The sequence below is a fragment of the Buteo buteo genome, chromosome 13 (genome assembly GCF_964188355.1).
Source record: "Buteo buteo chromosome 13, bButBut1.hap1.1, whole genome shotgun sequence".
Taxonomy (NCBI): domain Eukaryota; kingdom Metazoa; phylum Chordata; class Aves; order Accipitriformes; family Accipitridae; genus Buteo; species Buteo buteo.
In genome coordinates this window covers 33,162,525-33,184,214 of record NC_134183.1, presented here as the reverse complement: position 1 = coordinate 33,184,214, position 21,690 = coordinate 33,162,525, and the positions used below count along the sequence as shown (strand labels likewise).

General features: G+C 38.7%; 1 protein-coding gene across 8 annotated transcripts in view; it reads left to right on the top strand.

The window, feature by feature from the left end:
• Positions 1–21,690, top strand: part of OTUD7A (OTU deubiquitinase 7A) — a 154,042-nt gene that overhangs the window by 82,140 nt on the left and 50,212 nt on the right. For 7 of the 8 annotated variants that reach the window (XM_075045461.1, XM_075045459.1, XM_075045457.1 and 4 more), the window contains 2 exons: positions 6,435–6,591; positions 10,729–10,883. In XM_075045461.1, the coding sequence (XP_074901562.1) occupies positions 10,733–10,883 (151 nt within the window). In that variant the 5' untranslated portion in view covers positions 6,435–6,591; positions 10,729–10,732. The remainder of the gene's footprint in view (positions 1–6,434; positions 6,592–10,728; positions 10,884–21,690) is intronic. The other variant, XM_075045460.1, reaches the window with a different exon arrangement.

The following is a 21,690-nucleotide window of genomic DNA, read 5'->3' as shown; positions in this document are numbered from 1 at the left end:
CATTCAGAGATAGTTACTGGCATTAGAAGCTAGATAGGTATGTAAAGCCAAACCTGTATTGTCAGTGATAGAGGACCATTGTGATGATGTAGCAGGAGAATATTGCTGAAAGATGCTCGATTAAAAAGTTTAAAGGTATCTGCAGCAGACAACTTCAAAGTGTTAAGACGGTATTATCATCCACACTTCTGCATTTCCTTCACCAACACATGATCCCAAGTGGCATTTGCTGGCTGACTGGGATCAGCAGTTACAAGTGAAACATGGAAGGCCAGGATTTGTATGTGAACATCATTTTGCAAGTTTCTCAAGCCTAAATATGTTCTAAAGCTTCAAAAGAAGATAAGGTGACAGAACAGGTCCGGACATCCATACAAAAAAATTCAACTATACTGGATGGTACCAGCAAGGTTTTATCCTGGTGCAAAATAAAGATAAATAACAAGCCAGATAGTAGTGTGTTGGAATATGCCTGTGCAGTTTATTGAGGTGCTAATTTAAGACTGTCATGGTTTAACCCCAGCCAGCATCTAAGCACCATACAGCTGCTCACTCACCCAGTGGGATGGGGGAGAGAATCAGGGGAAAAAACAGTAAAACTCATGGGTTAAGAATAGTTTAATAGGACAGAAAGGAAGAAAATAATATGATAATACTAGTAATAAAATGACAATAATAATAATAATAAAAGAATTGGAATATACAAAACAAGTGATGCACAGTGCAGTTGCTCACCACTTGCCAACCAATACCCAGTTAGTTCCTGAGCAGTGATCCCTCCCAGGCCAACTCCACCCAGTTTATATACTGGGCATGACGTCACATGGTATGGAATATCCCTTTGGCCAGTTTGGGTCTGCTCTCCTGGCTGTGTTCCCTCCCAACTTCTTGTGCCCCTCCAGCCTTCTTGCTGGCTGGGCATGAGAACCTGAAAAATCCTTGACTTAGTATAAACACTACTTAGCAACAACTGAAAACACCAGTGTTATCAACATTTGTCTCATACTGAATCCAAGACACAGCACTATACCAGCTACTAGAAAGAAAATTAACTCTATCCCAGCTGAAACCAGGACAGTCTGGTTTCCTATCACTGCAGGATGTTGTATTGTACTTTACATGTATTTAGGTAGCTCTATTTTTGAAAATAATTCAGTATTTTCTCCCCAGCTTCTAAGGAAAAATTGTTCACAGTACTTCTGTCACTGGGAGCCCTGTCTTTATTTCCAGACTATGTTTGCTTGTGGCTTGGTGTATTTATGAAGAGCAGTCTTAATCCTGTTCTCAACCTTGTTTCATTGGCTCTGCAATCCAGGCTTTTAGTGATTTATCATAAGATAAAATGCTTGACTTCTGATGATCTGTAGCCTTTCATTTCACCTGTTTCAGTCTGAGGTGATCACTCTGAAATGTAAGTTATTGAACTTGCTCCCAATATTCCAGATGAGGGTTTGCCAATATTTGTCTTCGGTTTTTACCTTCTAGGTCCATTTTGAATACTGGAAAACATAAACATGTTTGTATGAGTAATTGTTTCTGATTTTTCCAACTATATCTTGGACACAGCCCTGACTGTATCTGCACAGAACACACACACACACACACACACACACACCCGTATCTAAACATAGAAATAAAACTCCCCAGCTGTTTAGGGCAATACTGCAACAAAGCACAATTGAAGTGTTACTGTGAATACAAAAAGTTTATTGAATTGAGGTTATAGTGTACTAAGTAATGTTGAAGTCAAGCCAAATAAAGGGTAAAGAGAAATTTCATGTTGGGAATAAGGTAGCCTTCCTGTAGGCAAACCACAGTAGTTAGAAGATTGTGTCTTCATTGGTGCAAAAACATTAGAAATTCAATGTCAGTCCTTTCAGCTACTCTTGGCAGAGCATCATCTTTCTATATTTCAGATTAGCCCTGTATCTTAATATTTAATCACCTTTTACCTGGGCAACAAATGCTCTGAACAATTAACTACTCTCTCATATACATGGTATTCCTGTTACGTAATCTGAAAAGCTGAGTGCCTACATTAACTGCCAGTTCCCTTAAAGCTGATGTTCCCCTCCTAACCAAATCTTCTCTAATGGACTTGATTGTTTAATTACATTATTTTCCCTTAATAACTTTTATCTTGTATATGAACTTTGGCAAAGCGTTATCTAATGAAGAGTGGAGGAGCTTTAAAAATGTAATAACCAAATAAAAACTGGCTTACTAAAAAATTAAAGTTTCTGAAACTGTAAGTAAATACATTTTGCATGCAGAAAAGAATGACAAAGTGCACAGCCTGAGCTCAAAAAATTTAAATGTTTCACTAAGAATAAATGGTCTTATTTACTGCATTGGTTCAATTTCATTATATTGTCAGGATTGTAGAATTATAGTATTCTCCATCAAACACAGCATGTCAGAAAGAATTACTTTCAAAGTCTGAAGCTGTGCACAAACAGGGTCTTTCTGCCTTCACAACCAAAAATGCGAGCATCATGAACATTCAACACAAGAGTGGTCTGCACTTAGTCTGTATATTGCCAAGACAGCTGAGAGGAATCAGTAATGTTAATAGGCATTTAGCCTTGTCACACTGCAGGGAAAGTAAAAAAAGTGTGTTTGGGAACTGGTTTAATGCAATTGGTGAGCATGTTTCCACTGGCTTCCTAGAGCGGTCATATTATTGATGTTGCTTATTTCATCCTTTCTTTGAAAATTATGAAAGTGGAAGATCTTAGTTGCGGTTTAGTCATTATGTCTTCCTGAGGATTTGCCCACTGTGCACTGTTTGTGTGCTGTTTTCTTTCTGTTCCTCACTTCTGATTCTGGACGCATGGGATTTGTTCTAACATACCTGCTTTTGCTTCATTAGTTAGCCCTATGCATCTCTTTCCACTTGTTTAGAAAAAGTGTCTTCATATTGTTTAACTGGGTGAAGCTATTTGATTTTGAAGAAGTCAAATTTATATCCAGATGAAGACTGTTTACTTCTGAGTATGGCTCAGTTTTGAGAGAGAGGTACTTCAAGGAGAAGAAAAGATCAAGTATAACTGAGATTGTATTAAATTGTATTAAAATGGTTTCAAGTCATATTAACCCATCTTAACATTTAGAAGTAATCAGTATCTCTTCTTTAAATACTTTTAAAATGCTTTTCCTTACAATATACAACAAATTATCCCTTTTTACTGCCTCTTGTATTTGCATTGTATAAATAAGAAATTATTTAAGGAAGAAATTTGGCTTGAAAGTGAGTGGAAACCAAGGTCTTAATTGTGTTTTGAGGATCAAGATGTTTTCACTTACATTCAATTCAAAGTGCCGTTTGTGTATCGTGTGACAATTTGAAAGGAAGACTGCAATTATATCTGTGTGTCTATACTGTTAACTACAAGAGGAGTGATGCTTATTGACAAGTGGATATAATATGGATGATTGTGTTAGATCTTTTCCAAGTATGTATATTTAAAGTGTAAGTTATGTTAATGCTTTGACTAGCCATCCGGAGCAAAGGTGGTGGTGATGGTTTTGTGGGTGAGGAGAGACTATATTCACGTGGTGAGAATACTACGTCTGGTAGCCATCTGGCTTCTGAGTCACTGCCGCCTCCTTTACAATTTATTTTCTTTTTTTTTTTTGCTTAGTAGTTTTTACTATTCCATCTGTGTGGGTTTTCACAGCTAATAGTAGTTTTCTGGCAAAGATAATATTTTTTTAAAGACTTTTTTTGTTGGGTTTTGTTTTGTTGGTTTTTTTTCCCCCCTCTAAATTTTAGAGAGCTGAGAAAACAACTCCCTCTGCAGACGAAAATAGTGCTAGTTCAAATGTATACAGGGAGGATCCTACCAACTCTGCTCGTTGCTTTCAGAGTGTAGAGCATGCATAATTCAGACTTTTTTTGTAAAGGTTTTTGTTCAGGATGAAGTAGTACAAGTAACGGCCAGACTACCTGCCACCTGTGATAATTATGACTTCAAAATGGGGTAGAGAGGTGATGTTTGCTGGATGAAAAAAAGAAAAAAGTTAATACATGGTTAGTAATTAGTACTAACAGTAAAATACTGCTACAGCAGGAAACCTAGTATTTGAGTTTTGGAGAGGGTTTGGGATGGGGATGAGGGGGTGGGTTGGTTTGGGGGCCTGGGTGTGTTTGTGGTTTTTTACTATAGCTGTTACTATTTGTGTGTTTGGTAGCACCACACTCAGTTTATAATGTTTCAGGGACTTTGTGAGGCTTTACCAGTATATGAGGAATGAGTTTCCACAGAAGGTTGCTCCTCAGTTGCATGCGTAGCAGAGATTTTAGTTGTCTTTTACAGCATTGGATGTGCTTAATTCAGCACTGTTGAAACGTGGAGTTTGCATAGAAACTGTTCAGGAGTCCAGCTCCAATCAGCACAATTCTGTAGATCTCATTTAATTTTTAAATAATCCAACACAGTGAACCAGTGTTACTTCAGCTAATCAGTGCTGCGTTTGTTCTGGGTTTTTTTCATTTTTAATGTTCATTAACATGTTTCATCATTGATTCTTCCATCTTTTCAGACACATCTGTTTGAATAAACACTATTAATATATGTTGTGCTGTTAATTTAGGTCTGATAAGTAACAGGAAGAATTAAATAGCACAGATATTTTTGTGCAGGTGTTCTAAGCACAGTTGCAGGACCCAGAGCCTAGAGAATTACATAGCATAGTGCACAGGTGCAGAGGGAGTGTTCGATGAGAAAACTTCTTTCTCACACTGTCATGGATTTGGAAGGTCTGGATTGGGTGTGCTTCCTTGGTACCCAACATAAGGCAGGTGTTTTCTACCTGTACAGCTATTTATCATTATATAATGGAAACTGAATAGCATTTAATTTAAAATCATTCTTTTTCAGTAAAACAACAGCTGGCCTTATCTCTGGCTCTGTTGCATGTGAGCTGTGTTTTCATCAGCTGTCAATGCACAGATATTACCAGTTTTCTATATATAGACAGAGAACTTTCTGTATTACCAGAAAGAACCTCTTTTGTAGAAAAGATCTTCATAGACAGCTTACATAACCTTTGCTGGGATGAGTTAAGAATGAAATGTGTCTGTTGACGTGGTTACTATATGGATTCTAATGATCATGTAATCAAGAAGCAATTCTGAGTGAGGGGTGATGTCATAAATGCAGAAAGAGATTGGTTTTCTGCTGTTAAAATGCTATCTTTTCAATACTACTGTTGAAAATACTGCAATAATGCTGATACCGAGACAACTCATGAGTTGACTTTTTCAGACTGATACGCACTTCAGTTTTCCAAATTTGAGCAGTCTAGCCCCCACACATAGTGACTGTACTTGAGTGCCCAGCTGGTGCATTTTAAATTAGCAGTCATTACACCACTGAGTCACTTTTGATTGTTACCTGAAATTCACGAATGCTTTGTATCATTCACCAGTGGCAGGTTGTTTTAGCTTGATCCATGTGTTTCCATCTTGCTGGTTAAGACTTACCTCATTCTTTCTCCTAGTCACTAAAGAAATTAATTGTATTCAGTTTCTTGTGATCTCTTTGTGGGGATGTTAGTGCTGCTTAGTACAGTGGATCTACGTATGAGTTTGTTGTTGGTTTGTTTTTTTTTTTTTTTAAAGAAAAGTAGCATTTTTGTCCTGCATTTGCATTGAAAGAGATTCAGTTGTTACAAAGCTGAGAGGCCAAATTTGGCCATAATCCACTAAGGTAGTTCTCTTCCTGAAGTTTCTGCATTCCTTTTTAACTAGCCTCCTCAATATTTCCAGCTTTCCTTCTGTTACTACATCTTCATTATGTTACATTTTAGAAGTGTTTCCCTTGTCCAGTGGTGATCCAGCTATGCAGTTTGTGTTCCTTCACTGGACTTGCTCTGGTATGTCCATGTCTTTCTTGTGTTGGGGAGCCAGAAATGGACATAATGCTCCAGATGAGTCTCACCAGGGCTGAACAGAGGGGAAAGGATCTCCTCCCCTGCTATCCTAATGTGGCCCCAGCATAATGATACAGTTGTATAAATAGTATAAAAGCATAAATGTAGAAGTGTTATAAAACATACAGTGGTACAGTGTAGGGGCCAGAAGACTGTAAACGGGTAGGATTAGCAACAGCGTAATCTGTTTTGATACTGAAAAACATGTAATTGTGTAACCATATCCCATATGCTTTCAATTTGTTGGAGTAAGTTGAGTTTTGCAGGCAGTCCTCATGCATGAGGCTGAGAAGGACAACACCCTCCTGGGGCAGAAGGTAAATGATGTTTGTATTCTACTTGGGATATGTACTTGCAGAAAGAGGCAATTGCTAAGAAAAGCAAAGGCATTCCATTTTGAAGGTTAAATATAACCAGGTAGTTGCACATGGAGTAGGAAAGGACTGTGTTTCATTTGGGGAACAGTGAAATCAACTGGTTTCCAATTTTTTTCACAGTTTATTTCTCTGTAGCTGTGGTACAAGCAAGAGCCAACCGATATCGTCTGCTACCAGTAGGAAATCTCCATGCCAGTCCTTACCCTTGGCATGTGGTAAAGTTGCAACTGAGCCTGTGAGGAGGAATTAACAGGAAAAATCTAATTCATGTTCAAAGGTAAACTTTGACCAATAGTCAATAACAAACATGAAGTTAAAACCTACGCTTTTGCTTATGTTGTGTCATTTAACTTCATCCTGTTTTCTTTGCTTTGCACTATTTCTGCAGCTGTGCAGGCAGGGTAGAAGTATGGAGATACCTTTAGTATAACCGTGTTTTGAACGCCATCTGTGTTAATAGCTTGTCTAGCACCAACTACTCTTGAAGTGCCTGCTTTAATTTTTATTTGATATTTGTAAACAACATTGCCTAGAAGGATGGGTTTCACTTTTTCAGGAACAAAAAAGTAGGTACAAAATGCAATAGGGCAAATGTATTTTGTTAGCCATGGATTTGGCAGAAAAAGCTCCCATGCTGGACATTGTGTCATGTTTCACTTGCGGCAATAATGATCTGCTTCCTAATGGGTCCAAAGATGATTGTGCCCCCAAGAGAGTACCCTGGTAAGATTGCCCCCCCCCCAGACTGTTTAAAAACACAGTAAAAACTGTACAGGAGCTGCAGTATTGGTCATCACTAAATGACCATACAACAAAATAAAACAAAATAATAAATAAAACTTTTGGACTGTTTTTAGAGAGGTGCCACCAGCTTGGCTGCTGGGCTCAGCTGTGCCCTGTCATGGCTTGTTGCAGAGATGGCCGGAACCAGCTGAGTCCAGCACAGAGCAGCTCCGACCTTTCCTCACAGAGGCAACCCCCACAGCCTCCACTACCAGAACCTGGCCACTGACACCCAGTGCAGTGACATATTGGTGTGATGCTGGTTTTCTCTCAGTAAGCTGCTGTCACTTTGCCTTGGGACAGGCAAATCCTTCCAGGAAGGAAACCTGACATCCTCCACTTGGGCAAAAACATGGTGCTTTTCTCTTATGGTTAAGGTGGTATTACATAATAACTACTTCAGAAAGCCCTGGATATATGGCTGGGTTTGATGGGGTTTTTTTATGGGGGATGGGGAATTAGATATAAAAACAGAAAAGAACTTTGTGTACCCTGATTGTATTAACTAGTACTCTAATTGCATCTCTCAGAAGAACAGGGTGAAATCCTTCCAGATCCTTCCTTTCTGCCTCTCCCAGCTGGGCCTCAGTCAGTCCAGGTGTTTATACTGTATATTTGTTGCAGGTGTTTCCGATATGGTTTATGGAGGTGGCTTCTCCACTGAAAATTCAACTATAGAAATACTACAATAGAGGAAGCTAGAAATATCCTGATACCCTGCATCCTGTGTACCCTTGGCTCCAAAACCCTAGAGACTGACCTTGAGTCTCTCTGAGTGCTTTCTGCCATAGGCTCCAGTTGAGGCCAAGGGCTCAACTGGCCCAAGGGCTACCACATATACTATCTCCTGTTTGATCTGTTCAGAGGTTTATCAGTGCTCAGAACCCCAGTTGAAATAGTTCTTCAGTTCTTCTTTCATGTCACTCGATACAAAGGACTTGCAGTCTGAAGGTAACCTGGAATATGCCTTCTCCAGAAAACCACAATGCCTAGGAAAGCTTGTGTTAATTATTTGTTAACTGGTAGGAATATGGCTGTTACATTATTGATCACATCCATTGCGATACGATGTCCATCTTACCATTTTATTCCCCAAAACTGGATCTCTTGTGCAAGTCCTTTGACCTTGCTTTGTTTTATGGCAAAACCAGCTTTCAGAAGGATTCTTTTTCCTTTCTCAAACACTTCTTTCACTGTGTTACCCCATATGATGATGTCAATGTACTGTGGGTTTTGGGGGGCTTTACCATTTCCCTGTGCAATTGTTATCTATCCATGGAAATGGTAGTGCTGTGCTTCCATGTCTGGGGCGGTCAATTCCAGGTGTATTGGACTCCCCTCCATGTGAAAGGAAACTGTGGCCTGCAGTCTGCTGCCAAAGGAATCAAGAAAAACACATAGGTGGTGTGAGTTGCAGCATACCAGACTGCCTTTGTCTCCAGTTCATATTGGAGTTCTAGCATGGCCATGCAGCAGCACACAATAGTGCCATGACTGTTCAGGCTGTAGTAGTCCACTGTTAGCCTCTACCCACCATCAGACTTCCATGCTGGCCATATGGGACTGTTACAGGGTGAGTGAGTCTTGCTGATCACTCCTTGTCTCTCTCATCAGTTAATCAGCTCATATATGGGAACCAGGAATTCTCGCTTGGTGTGATATTGTCAACCATGCGCCTTCATGGTAGCAATCAACACCTGCTGTTCTTCAGCACACACCCCACAACAGAAGGATCCTCTGAGAGGCTGGAGAAGGTAGACACAGGCCCGCAGGTTTGGGGAGGAAGAGAGATACTTTTTGAACTGCTGGAGCTGGCAGGCCAATCTGTCCACAGTTGGTACCCTGATGTCTGTCCAGTCCATTATTGCCAGGGTGCTGGCTCATGGTGTCGGTGTGTTCCATACAAACTTCTGCCATGTGGACCACATGCACTGGATTTTGTCCAGATCTTTGGAGGACTGGTTGTTGTCCAGGTTGCTGTAAATCACCTCCACCTCCACTAATTCCCTCAGATACCGGATACCTTCCTCAGCGGTGGTCCACTTGCCTTAGTAGCTTGCACATCTTACTTGAGGGGATACCTTGCTTTCACATGCAACAGGAACTGCCTCCAGAAGCTGTGGATTGTTGCCCCTTTGCCAATTTGCTAGTCCTCAGCTAGGGATCCCAGCTGCTGGGCTTCCTTACCCTCTAATTTCTGACTAAGGACCTCAGTATCCCAGTGGCATAGCAACCAGGTAATAATTTGATTGCCTGGCTGACAGCTGTAATCTTTCTGCATAATGTGAGCATTTTGGTTATATGCAGGGATGTTTGAGAAACTGAAGGGCCATTGCAACAGGCAGGAAACATCTACCCTGAAGAAGGAGGTGGTGCCATTCTTAATTTCCCTACAAAGTTCCTTCTGGAGAAAGGTGTAATTCTTATTTCACTCCATGAGATGATTCTCAAGAGTGTTGGGATGGCAGCTAGCTATACATGGGCCAAACGCCAGATTAGGCTCAAGGCTAGTGCTTTTATCGTAGCTCTCACAGGCAGATTAAAACAAAGTGATAAACAACACAGCAAACAGCAAAATCTGAAAGTGGCCATTAACAAATCCTGGAGTTTGATGTACAAAGCCCTGGAGTTTGCTGACCTCAGCAGGCAACTAAGCACCTCCCAGCTGCTCACTCACTCTTCTCATCCCCCCCAGTGGGATGGGAGAAAGAATCGCAACAGCAAAAGCAAGAAAAAAACCCTCATCGATAAAGAGTTTCATTAAAGTGAAGGAAGGAGGGGAAAAAAAGCAAGTGACGCTAAGACAATCACTCACCACCTCTCACAAGCAGACTGATGGCAAGCCAGTCTCTGAGCAATGGCTACTTCCGAAAGACTCAAGTTTTACTGCTGAGCATGTTATATGGTCTGGAATATCCCTTTGGTCAGTTGGGGTCAGCTGTCCTGGCTGTCCCCTCTCCCAGCCTCTTGTCCACCCTCAGCCTACTCACCCATGGGGCATAGTAGGAAACAGAAAAGGCCTTGAGGCTGTGTAAGCACTGCTTAGCAATGACTAACGTACTGATGTGTTATCAATGCTGGTTTAGCCGCAGTTCTAGAAAATGAATGAAGAAAATTAATTCCATCACATCCAGACCCAGTACAGTGGAGAAACTATAAAGTACAGCAGTGGTGTTGACAGGGCAAATAAAAGAACAAATACTAAGCTCTGTTGTGTATATGTTAGTATTAGTAAGTAAGGCAAAAGAGCTGTAGGCTAGCCAAACATTTAAATACTTGCTAAACTTCAATGTATGAGCAGTGACAATGATACGATGATTGTGCTTTGAATGAACAGTGCCTGTGTTTAGCTGGATTGGAGTCTTCAAGTTGCAGAATCATTTACAAGCTGCACATAAGAAAAAAAATCAATAAAAATATAAAAAGTTAAGAAAGAGAAAACCTTCCCATGCGCGTGATCAACAGCTTCTAGGCTAAGGCAGAGACAAATGACAAATGCTGTTTATTTTAATGTGTGGTAGCTTGAATGTTTTAGCATTTTCAATAGTCTTTTTTGGAGCAGAGAAGAAAAATATGGTTTACATCACTTTGGAGTATATTCTAAAATTCTGTTTCTTTTTGTCCTTGGCAGATGGATGCCTTCTAGTCAACCAGTGAGTCCTGCTGCTGCTGCATGTCTGGCAGCATCTCTGAATGATCACATGACTCTTGATATGGATGCGGTCCTGTCAGACTTTGTTCGGTCCACAGGGGCAGAACCAGGTCTGGCAAGAGACTTACTGGAAGGTAAGCTTTCAGGAGACAAGTATTTTCTATGTTCACTGCTTGCTTAAAGCAAGAACCAGTCATAAAAAGAGAACTCTGGTCTACAGAAACCGATGTTTCTTAGTATTTTGACTAGTAAGTCAATTCTTGTAATGAGCTGACCATAGCTTATACTAAGGTAGGTGTTTTCAGCAAAAGCCTTAAAAAGTTCTTAGTGTTAGATTGCAGTATTTTAGGTTATTAATCATCATGCCCTAAAAGTATATGTGCCAGGGAGAGAGGGGAAGGGGATTTAGCTGAATTTTGTCATTTTCAGCTGCCTGAAGCAGTTGTAAATGTGTTGGCTCACTGTGCAAAGCAGCAAAGTTTAGTCTGAAATGGACTTGCTGTAAAGTAATAGAGAAACCAGAGATACTTTTGGGGCCCAGTGATTAATATGCATGCCTGAACTTCACAGTATGGGAGTCAAATGGCTAGGCTGAAAAACATCTAAGAAGCCATATCAGGAAAATAACTGGGTCTTTTTATTTATTTTATTGTAGTTGTTTTAAGTTTATAAGCTTAAAAGTGGAAAGACACCTTTGATATTTGAAGGCATTTTGTAGTAGTTGTTTTTGTTCATTTCTTCTGATGTGGGCTAACAACAATTGTGAAGATGGGAAGTTAGAAATAAGTAGGTAGTATCTATGTAAATTGCAAGGCGGTTCTGTGGGCTTGATACAGGCACACTGGACTTTTTCCCTGAAAACTTTTTTTTTTAAATCTTAATATGCTTTAAGAAATTGTGTGTTAAATCAAAGTAACTATTGAACAGCCACAGCAGACTTAAAAGTGTACATCAGGGTATGTATCTCATTTTTGCAAGAGCAATTTCACTTTATCATATGTATGCTGAAAGTTTTAAATTTTGCTATAAGTTCTTCTTTTACTCTGGGTTTTTCAGTAATAAGGAGTGATACATTATTAACACAGAGGTACACACAATTCTGCAGCATTTCTCAAGTCATCTGTGTTACATGTAATAAAACCTTAGAATACCTAGCTGTGAATATCATCATTGGCTCGCTCTATTTAGGAGACCTCTGTTTTGTCTGACTGATTTGCTCAACCTGTTGTTCTAGATTCTCTCTTAGTCTGTTTGTCTTTTTGAAAAAGACTATCAGAAGGTTTTTCTCAGCAATATCAGGACTGATTGTCAGTTATTGTGCTAAGAGCAGCAGCAAAATTTGAGAAGTGTTCCTACATATCAGAGGTGGTTCAGAAAAGTTACTTATGTTGTTTTCCTTGCTATACCTTTTCCTTGCTGTAAAGGATAATGCTTCCAAATAAATATAGAATAGGATTTTTCTGTGTTGTACTTCTCAATTCTGTAGATGAATAAATTCACACCATAAATATTAACAAAGAAATAAGCAATAAGCAATTTAATTATTCTGAACAGGCTAATAGACATACGGAATTTATCAAGGTAAAAGGGATTGTTGCTAGTTCTAGACAAGATGTGCTCACAGGAAAGTTTCAGCACATGTAGTTGTGGCCACATTTGGTGTAACAGCTTCTAGCACTGGCCATATCTTGTGCTGGGGGACAGTAATTGATCCAGTGGTTTCTCATTTGTTTAAAAAAGACACAGAAGGGACTGCTACCCTTACACCATTATAACTGTCTTCATAGTTGCCACAGCGCATAGATGCTCTGGGCTCTGTGAGCAGCACTGAAACCCATGAAGTAACTTCTTAAAGATAAACAATATTCAGAAGAAGAGCAACCCCCACACCATGGTGCAAAAGGCTATAGCAAATGTATTGCACCTGGTCTTGGAATGATGATGTCTCTATAACATTTTCAATTCAAAATTTGGAAACAGGTGTGCAACAATATTTTTGAGAAATTTCAAGATTTGGTTGTAGTTTGTAGCCCTAAAATGACTGTCATAAAGAGCTTTGAGCCAAAAAACTTGCTTGTATAAACCCTCATTTCTATGTAATCACAAGTTTCAGTCAATTTTTCTAGGGTGCCATAGCCTTTCTCTCTTTCTGATCTGCTCACAGATTCTATTTTCATAACTTGCTCAGGCTGAATGTTCATATCATGCTACTATGGAGTGTACACATCTTTTTCAGAGCCATTTCTAATACCGTTTCCTTTGTTCATCTTTTTGAGGAAATTTCTTGAATTTCACTGTCCTGTAGGCAATCAAGGATACCAGTTTCTGCTTCCTTATCCAACTATATTAATTGTTTTGCTTTGATTGTTCTGTGGATGCATTGGGATGGTATTGGGCACAATATGTGGTGTTCTCCCCAGCAACAAATTGACAAGTTAAATAACACACTGACCGTTGTACAGATAGCTAAAAAAATCTATACATTACACATAGATTGCATATAGGTTTTCTAAATTGCCAGAAGCTGTCCTAAATACTGGCTCTGTTGATGTTTCTATACTCTGCCTGTCCTGCTGGTAAAACCCCTGCAGGTTTTTTCTGTTGAACTTTGTATTGAGCACAGCTACTTGTCTCACTAAAACATTCCACTTGTTATGCTTGACACATATCTTCCAAAAAGTGTCCATATTGATTTGAAATGAAGATATAAAGAGATACATACATATATTGGTTCTAATTTATTTGTCTAGTTCTTTTTGCCAGCTATTAGTATTCTAAAACAAATAATACTATAAACCAATTGCTTTTCTATCTAATTTTGATAAGCTAAACATGTTGAGCTCCAAGTCTTGCTTTCTGTCTCTGTATTTTTTCTATCATTCAAAAGAATGTATACAGAAATGTTTTGGCTATTTTGGTATACATCTTTCTAGTGCCAAGATTGCCTTTTTGCAGTTACATTGTATATGCTGCTGTTTGTGTCTTTGGCCAAGTTTGCCTGCACAGGGAGCTTGTGGTCAAGTCTATGCTCAGTTTGATGTTTCAAAGTTACCAATTCTAGAATTCTGTGCAGTTGCTTAACTGTTAAGGAGCTCAGATTTCACAGACTTAAGATCTTAAAGGCATTATTTTAATGGTGTGAGAACTTTGTCATGCACATCTGAAAATGAATGTGAACGCAGACTTTTAAAACTGCATCAAAATTATAAATAGGTTTGTTTTTCTTAGTTCTGTCTAAGAAATTAATTTTATTTTCATGACATTGCTATGTTTACATTTAGAAAAGCCTTTTATCTGTCTAATCAGCCACTCATTGGTGGATAAAGTTGCATTAGAAATTGGTTAGTTTGTGTTTGTCCAATGCACAATTTGTGTTTCATTCCTACTTTTCATAGGTTACTTGCTCTTTGCTATTTATGTGATACAGCTATGGGAACTTACATGTACAGACTTGGAGAAAGTACAAGTAAGGGTATGTGGAGGCAGAAGAGGGTTAGCACATAGACCTACACTTTAGTAAGTCATCTGTCTTACTGTTTGAGTTTTCTTAAGGTTTTCTTGAGTATTGTAAAGAACCTTCCTTCCATTACAGCTTATTCTGATAATTTGGTAGATTTATAAACAGCCCATTTCTGCTGTTAAAGAAAATTTTTGAAACTTGAGATTACAATCTGATACGTCTAGAGCTATGTGTTATGATTGATTCTGTGATTTTTTTTTCATGAAATTGTATATAAATATTTCAAACCTAAGGCCTTTTCCCAACTGTTCAATATAACAGTGGTGATATTTATGACTGGATATATTTTGTAAATGTACACCATTTGCATTAAATAGTAATTAAGCATAGCAAAGAACATTAGATTTATAGTCATGTAGAGTTATGTAACTGGCATATTGTAAAGAATCGATTATGCATTGTTTTCAAGCAGAGGTTTTCACAGCACAAAACCATTTACCTTATTACTCATGTGCATCTATTAAACATATACAGTCATATGAGTAATCAAAATTTATTCCACTCTCTGCTGTGCTATGGATGCTTAGTAGCTCTGTTTAATGAGAGCTTAGAATGACTTTATGGCTTTAAAGTGTGAATACTCTTCTAGCTCCTTTCTGCCCCAGCTTTTTTTTTTTTTTTCTTGCTTTTGAATATCCCAATAACTGCATGCCCACTTCTAGAATGAGAACCCAAGGCAGCTGAGATCATGAGAAAAATCCTTTCATGGGCATTATGTACAGCTAACCCAAACAGCATCTTACCTCTCTCAATTCAGGAGGCTCTCATCTACCCTTCTCTGTACTAGTATAAATTTTTTCTTGTGCCCACAGTGTGCTTGCATGCCTGAGCAATAGCCGAGTGAGCTATTTCTGGGCTGAATTCTCCAGATGACCTGTCTCCACAGCAGAATCTATCTTCTGTCAGAAGCTGCAGTGTTCTTTGTTCACTCTGTTAATTGCTAGCAGTGTCTTGTGCATAGAACACTTCATGCTTGTTTTTGGTTGCTTGTTCTTCTTGGTACCTTTCTGTACTTTTTATACTGAAGGGCTTTTTCTTCCTCTACTCAGCACTCCTTGCTTTCTTTGTCTGAATGCTGTCCTGGACCCACCCAGACTACTTCCATCATTCTTTTCAGTTGAAAGAACAGTTTTCTACCAGCCCTGCCAAAATTCTTAGCTACTATTACGGCTGAATTATTAAAATGGGAAGCACAGTTCTTTCAGCTAGGTTATGATTACAAGACTTCGGAATGTTCATCCTTGTTGTTTAGGACTCCAGGTAGGAGACTTCATTGATAGCTATTTATACCTTCATCTCTAATCTTGCAGAGACTTTAAAGTAAACACCCAGCAGGAATTACCTTTTGAGAGCCTGCACATGTACAGATAACTGTCCTCAAATTCATGGCACCTCCAAGACATCATAAATCCTGATGTTTTTATGTTAATAATTACAAGCCAACCAAAGAATGATGAGTATGTCTCAATGCAAATAAAAGGACACCAAAAGCTATTTGCTGACTGTACCGGATAATAAATAAAATCATAGGTTGGGGAGAATATATTAGCACCACATATGTCAGCAAATTACAGAGTAGAGTGTGACTGTGACAGTTCCTTGACTCTCTGAGTAGCATTTGACTCAGGGGATGTGGAAACTGGATCTGACATTACACAGTGTGATGGTTCAGGAATCAGATATGCTTGAAGCAGATCCCTTTGTATCAAAAACATATGCTACAGACCTGCAGACCTGAGATCTTGTCTCACTGCACTTTCATTCAGGAGGAAGTAAGACTGTAGAAGTTTGTCTGTCTTCCAGAAAAAACCAACAACAGATTTATTCAAGCAACATGCCTGAAAACAAGAGCATTCCCATTACTGTAAATCTTACTCTAACAACCTTTCACATAATTCTTTGAGACAAGGGCTTCATTTTGAACTAGCAGCATCCAAGACCACAGTGTGAACCTCTATATATTTTCTAAGTTTAAAACCACTTTTTAAAATTGCATTCAAATCTCACATTGAGTCGTGTATACCAGGACAAGATTATTACCAATTCTTTTCCCCTGTATATTCTTCAAAATACATTACCCCCTATTTTTGAAATTATGGTTGTTGGTATTACTATCCTGTCTTTCATGAGGAACTTAGTAGCTATAGGAAACTAGATGATTGAAAGACAATCAGATACTTTAAAAAAAGGGACACAATGTGGGGCATAGAAGGACACAGTTCATTCTGTATGTCCTAGTTTCAGGTAGGATAGAATTAATTTGTGTTGGTTTTGCAATTAAGATTGCAAATTCTTGAGAAATCACAGACCCGGACAGCTGTTTATCAGTCCCCTTGTGGAAATAAAGACAGCATGAACCTCTACAAATCTGCTGGAGAACCTGAAACAGTTACTTTATTTGCTCTTTGTGACCTGACCTCGAGTCCTGCATATGCCACTTATATGGTTTTTGTAATTTCAGTTTTATGCTATGCATTCAGTAATTGCTTTTCCTGAGATTAGGTCTGATTGTTCTAGGAAGCATTTGTCGTTATTCTATTATTTGCTGATGTCAGTGCCTCATTTTTCAAAAAGGTGAACAGATCATAAATTTCCAAATTTAAAGCATTGAAACGGATTGAGTCTAAAATGAGCCCATTTCCAAACTTTTATAGATAATTTTTCACTTTAAAACTAACCTATCAATTGCTGTGCAAAAGAACTGAAAGAAGTGTAATGTGAGTATTATCATAATAAATTATATACCAAACCCCAACCCTTTTTCCCCCACCTGTAATAGAAAAACTGGAGTTTTTTCAGACATGAGAGTTAGGTGAACACAGCATAAGGTGGGGAGAGCTCAATGGAAGGTTTGGTATTGCTTTTTGCCTTCCTCTTACTTTGATGGAATGAAAATGTGCTGAGTTGGGGCCATCTAGATGCTACAGGATTTCCATTAATTAACCAGAGATCTGTATTTCAGCCCTCACTTAATTTTGAGGATAATGGGGGAAAAAAACAAGCAAACACACAGAAATTCCTAATTTTACTTAAAACCAGGCTTAAATAAAAGCCCACACTCAAGTGGTTAATATAGACAGAGCAATTTGACAGTAAATGCGACCCAGGTGAAAGAAACAACAATCTTAGCAAAATAGTTTGAAAAACAGCCCATGCTGGTAGGCATGTGTATTGCTGTTTTGTACAGGATTAAATTAGGATATGTATTAGATTAGTGTCACAGGAAAACGTGAAATCAGCTGCAAGACTCTCCAGATGTCATCTTTGTATATGCATGCTTGTTAATGGCAGCCAGACTCAAAGGCACCTCAAAGTCAGGGGAAAGACTTCTTTGCCTCACTAAGCTTTGGGAAAATTCTTAAGCATAAACAGATAGGTCTGCATGGTAGAGGGTTGATTTATCTTCAGCTGTGTTTAATCTCCAACTTCCCCAATACCCAGGAATGAGGAGGGCATGTCCCTTTTCCTTCTGGATAGTCTAGTCTGGCGCCTTGAATCTCCCATGCATAGAATAGCAGTAATGCTTGAGTTGTTAAGTATAACGTACTTAAAATGTGGCCTAAGGCAGAAAGAAAACCATTAAAGAAAATAGTTTAATCTTTAAAATAAGTTATGCTGTATTTCTTTACAGTGCCGGGGTTGTAGGTGTGGATGAACTTGGAGATTACTAATAAATCAGTTAGAAAACAGATTAGTTTTCAGGAAGCAGCAGGTGTGCAGGCAATAACCACTTGAATATAGGGGGAAGGCATAGGATGAAATATTTTTAAATGCCAACAGTATAGACAACCATCAGGAACTGGAGGATTTGTGAAATTCACTGGCAATAATAATAATAATAAAATAAATAATAAAAACATTAAAAAGAATCCAAACTGCATAAAAAAAATATACTTAACTGAAAAACTGCCCTTTTCTTTGTATAAATGGTTTCATTTATTTATAGAAATGATGTAGTATTTCACCATTATATAAAAGTAATTGCTGTCTGTTTCCAGCTTTATATAGCGCTTAATCGAGGTATACATAGTGTGCCATTAATTCAGAAATCAGGAGGTTGGCTTTACAGTCATGAAATGTATGCGGTAAAGGAGACTGACCCCATGGAAAATGACAGAGATGCAGTAGATAGATCCTCAAATAATAGTATATATAAGCAAAATTCAAAGAAAAGCATGTAATTAATGCAGAGGGAGAGAGAAATTTACAGTACTGTCATGTGATTGAGCATACAAAGCTAACTTCCCCAAAATAGTCTATTCTCCTCTCCTGCAGACAGTTCCTTTTTTAGTTCTCTTGTGGAAGGCTTGGCAAATGGAAGAGGAAGTTGAGCTGCTACCAATGTCTCGTTACACAGAAATCAAAATTGTCATTTCCAGCTGTCTGTTCAGCTTTGAGTGACTGTGCATTCTAGCAGAAAATGAGGCAAATGTTAAAATGTCCTTGCTACATTATTTTCCTTTGAGAATATGGGCCAAAATTAAATACTGTTTTAAAACCTGTGGTCTAATTTTATCCTAGTTTTGCATATAAGTTTTTTTATAAGGAATAAAGCTGGTCTTGAGTTCCTCATCTTATTCCTGTTAATATTTGTTAATCTACTTCATGTGAAATAGGAAGAAGTGACTGCATTTAAACTGAACTTGTGGATTGCTTTATTAGCAGTTGGTTTCTAAGAACAGACTTCCTTACATGGGAAAGAAGCTGATGGTAGACTTCGTATCTTAACAGATTGTAAAATATGGGGGATTTAAATTTCTATATATATAAAGAAAAATTAATCATTGTGCACTGGCCTAATGGCACAAAACGAGGATCGTTTTATGTTGGTGAAAACTAACAATCAATCCACAGTCTTGAAAAACAGAAGCTGCTTATCATTTCTCCGAATGCCTTTCTAGCATAGTCACCTAAAGCTCCTAGGTTTAATAAATAGCTTGTATCTGGTAAAAGATCTCCTAGCATTATCAATGCTAGCAAAAACTGAAGAAGTAAAAGAACTTTTGCAGTTGAAGCTGGAATTGCTAGTTAGTTAGATAATAACTCCGCCTTGTGCCTGTAATCAGAATTTTAAATATTTGGATAGTCCTATGGAACAAAAAGTCCTATGAAATTGTGAGGGTAAAATGTCAGAACTCTTCTAGTTCAGAACAGTTAATTGTAACTTCACCAGCACATAAAACTATAAACATAAGCTGCATTAAAAAGATAGAATATAAAAGTTAGTCAGGTTCACATTTAAATAAAGCCTCCTGCAAAGATTTGGAGAAGATATTAGAATGACTGAACAATGTCCCTAGTTGTGTAAAGGTAACAATATTCCCATCTGGTCCTAAATGAAATTCAATATTTCATATAATTATTGGCAATTATGAATTCTCTCAACCAACAGCATCTCACAAAATATCATCTGCCCTGATACACAAGTATGCAGGGAGAATTCCTGTCAATGACAAAGTACATTAACCATGCTCAGCTTTTAATTTCTGTTGTGGCAAAAGTGAATATTTCCATTTCCTAAATATACAGGGTATCAGGAGCACAGAAATGAACTTTAAACCTAGACAGGACAGACTTGAGGTTGACAGGAAGAGGAAGAATTTCAAAGGCTTTCCTCTGTTTTGGGAGAGCTAAATCAGTTCATAACCTTCAGGCATTTTTGAATTCTCCTGTACAATTGAATATCCATGTAACCCCAGGAATAAAAATTGTTCTTTTGCTTCAGTTGTGCATAAGTTGGTCAGTCTTAGGCACATCCTTGTTGATGAGGAGCCCTTAATGTAGAATTCTTGGGGACTTGATTATTTGATATTATTTCATCGAAGTGTAAAATACACAGAAGTGTGAATCCCAGTAGATTAGCAAGAGATCATCATAAATGCATTAGCCTGGAGTGTTATTTTCTGTGTTGTCTTCAAATTGAACTTACAGGTCCATTTCATAGATCGTGTCTTGATATTCAGTGCCTTGCTCAGGTTGGTTATTCTTCTCTACCTGAAAGTTAGCTTATTGCCTTCTATGTTTATGTTGTTCCATATTGTCTGTGTTCCATTGGGTCAAGTTGATGACTTGTGAGTCAAGATGATAACACTTGTACTAGATTTATGCTATGAAACATTGTGAGGACTTGTCTTGTTCAGACCTAACTGTAAAACACTGTTACTCATTTCTCTCAGCCTTTTAGCCAACTCTTTCAGCTAAGAACTTTTTCCTGTGTTCTTGGAGGGAAGACATAACTGTCATGGTCGAGACGGACAAACGACAAGTATGCACTCTTATAGTACAAGCAAAGAAGGGGTTTTTATTACTGCAAGCCAGCAAATTTATACCCATTATACTTGTTACCTTGTACGTATGTCTGTCCCTTATTGGTCAAAAAGTTGTCAGAAGTTGTTTTTCTTACCCCTCATTGGGTGACTTTTTCAGGTTCCTTATCACAACTGCAAACGGTCAATACATTCCTTAAACTTAGTTTCCCAGGCATGCTTCTCATCCTTTCTTGTTCTCTAATGGGAACACTGTAATCTTGTCAAGGTCAATGTCCTCCCCAGGCCCCTCGGTCCAGCCAAGGTCCTCCACAATTCCCCCTTTTTGTTTTTGCACCAAATATGCCATGTGAGTTGTCCGCTGCAGGGCCCTTTGCAGCAAGGACAGCACACATGGGAAGATGCTCAATGCAATGATAATAATTGCCAATATTAATAATCCTGTTTTCAATACTCCCTTTAACCACCCTCCAGTTCCCCATTGAGAGAACAAGCCCTCCAACCCAAAAAACCCAACATCTTCTGTCAGCTTCTGCACCTCCTTTCGCAGCTGTTGGATATTCTGGGACACTGACACCGAATGATCGTACCATTAAGGTTTTCACAACTGTGGCCATGGGCCAACAATAGAAAATCAATAGCTGCTCTGTTTTATAGCGTAGCATGGCATATAGAACCTATATCTGGCAATAATCCAGAAAGAACTTGTGATGTAGCATTGCTTTGTGTGCTTAGCCAGCATCCCTCTTGGCCCATAGCATTTGCAAGCGTTACCCATATGTTCATCTTGGGCTGCGATGGTACCCATATTGCAACCACTACTCTGAGGAGACTGCAGCAGGCGATGACACTTCTAAGTAGGGTTTTACCAGTCGTGCTGGCACCCATCGCCGTCCAGTATCTGTGCAGACACAAGCATAATCTCGACCCCAGGTTAATAAGTCACAAGGTGCAGACCATTGACCCGTCTGCAGGTCCCGTATCTGAACCTTAACCCCGGGGGTCACACTAGATATACTTGTCAATGACCCAAAATGATGCAGCATTGGTGGTTGTTGAACATCATCAGTGACCTGCAAAAAATTTAATACATATGTGGCCTTGTTAAGTCGAGCCTCTGGGCCCTCACCCATCATTACCCCTTTTTGTTTTTGA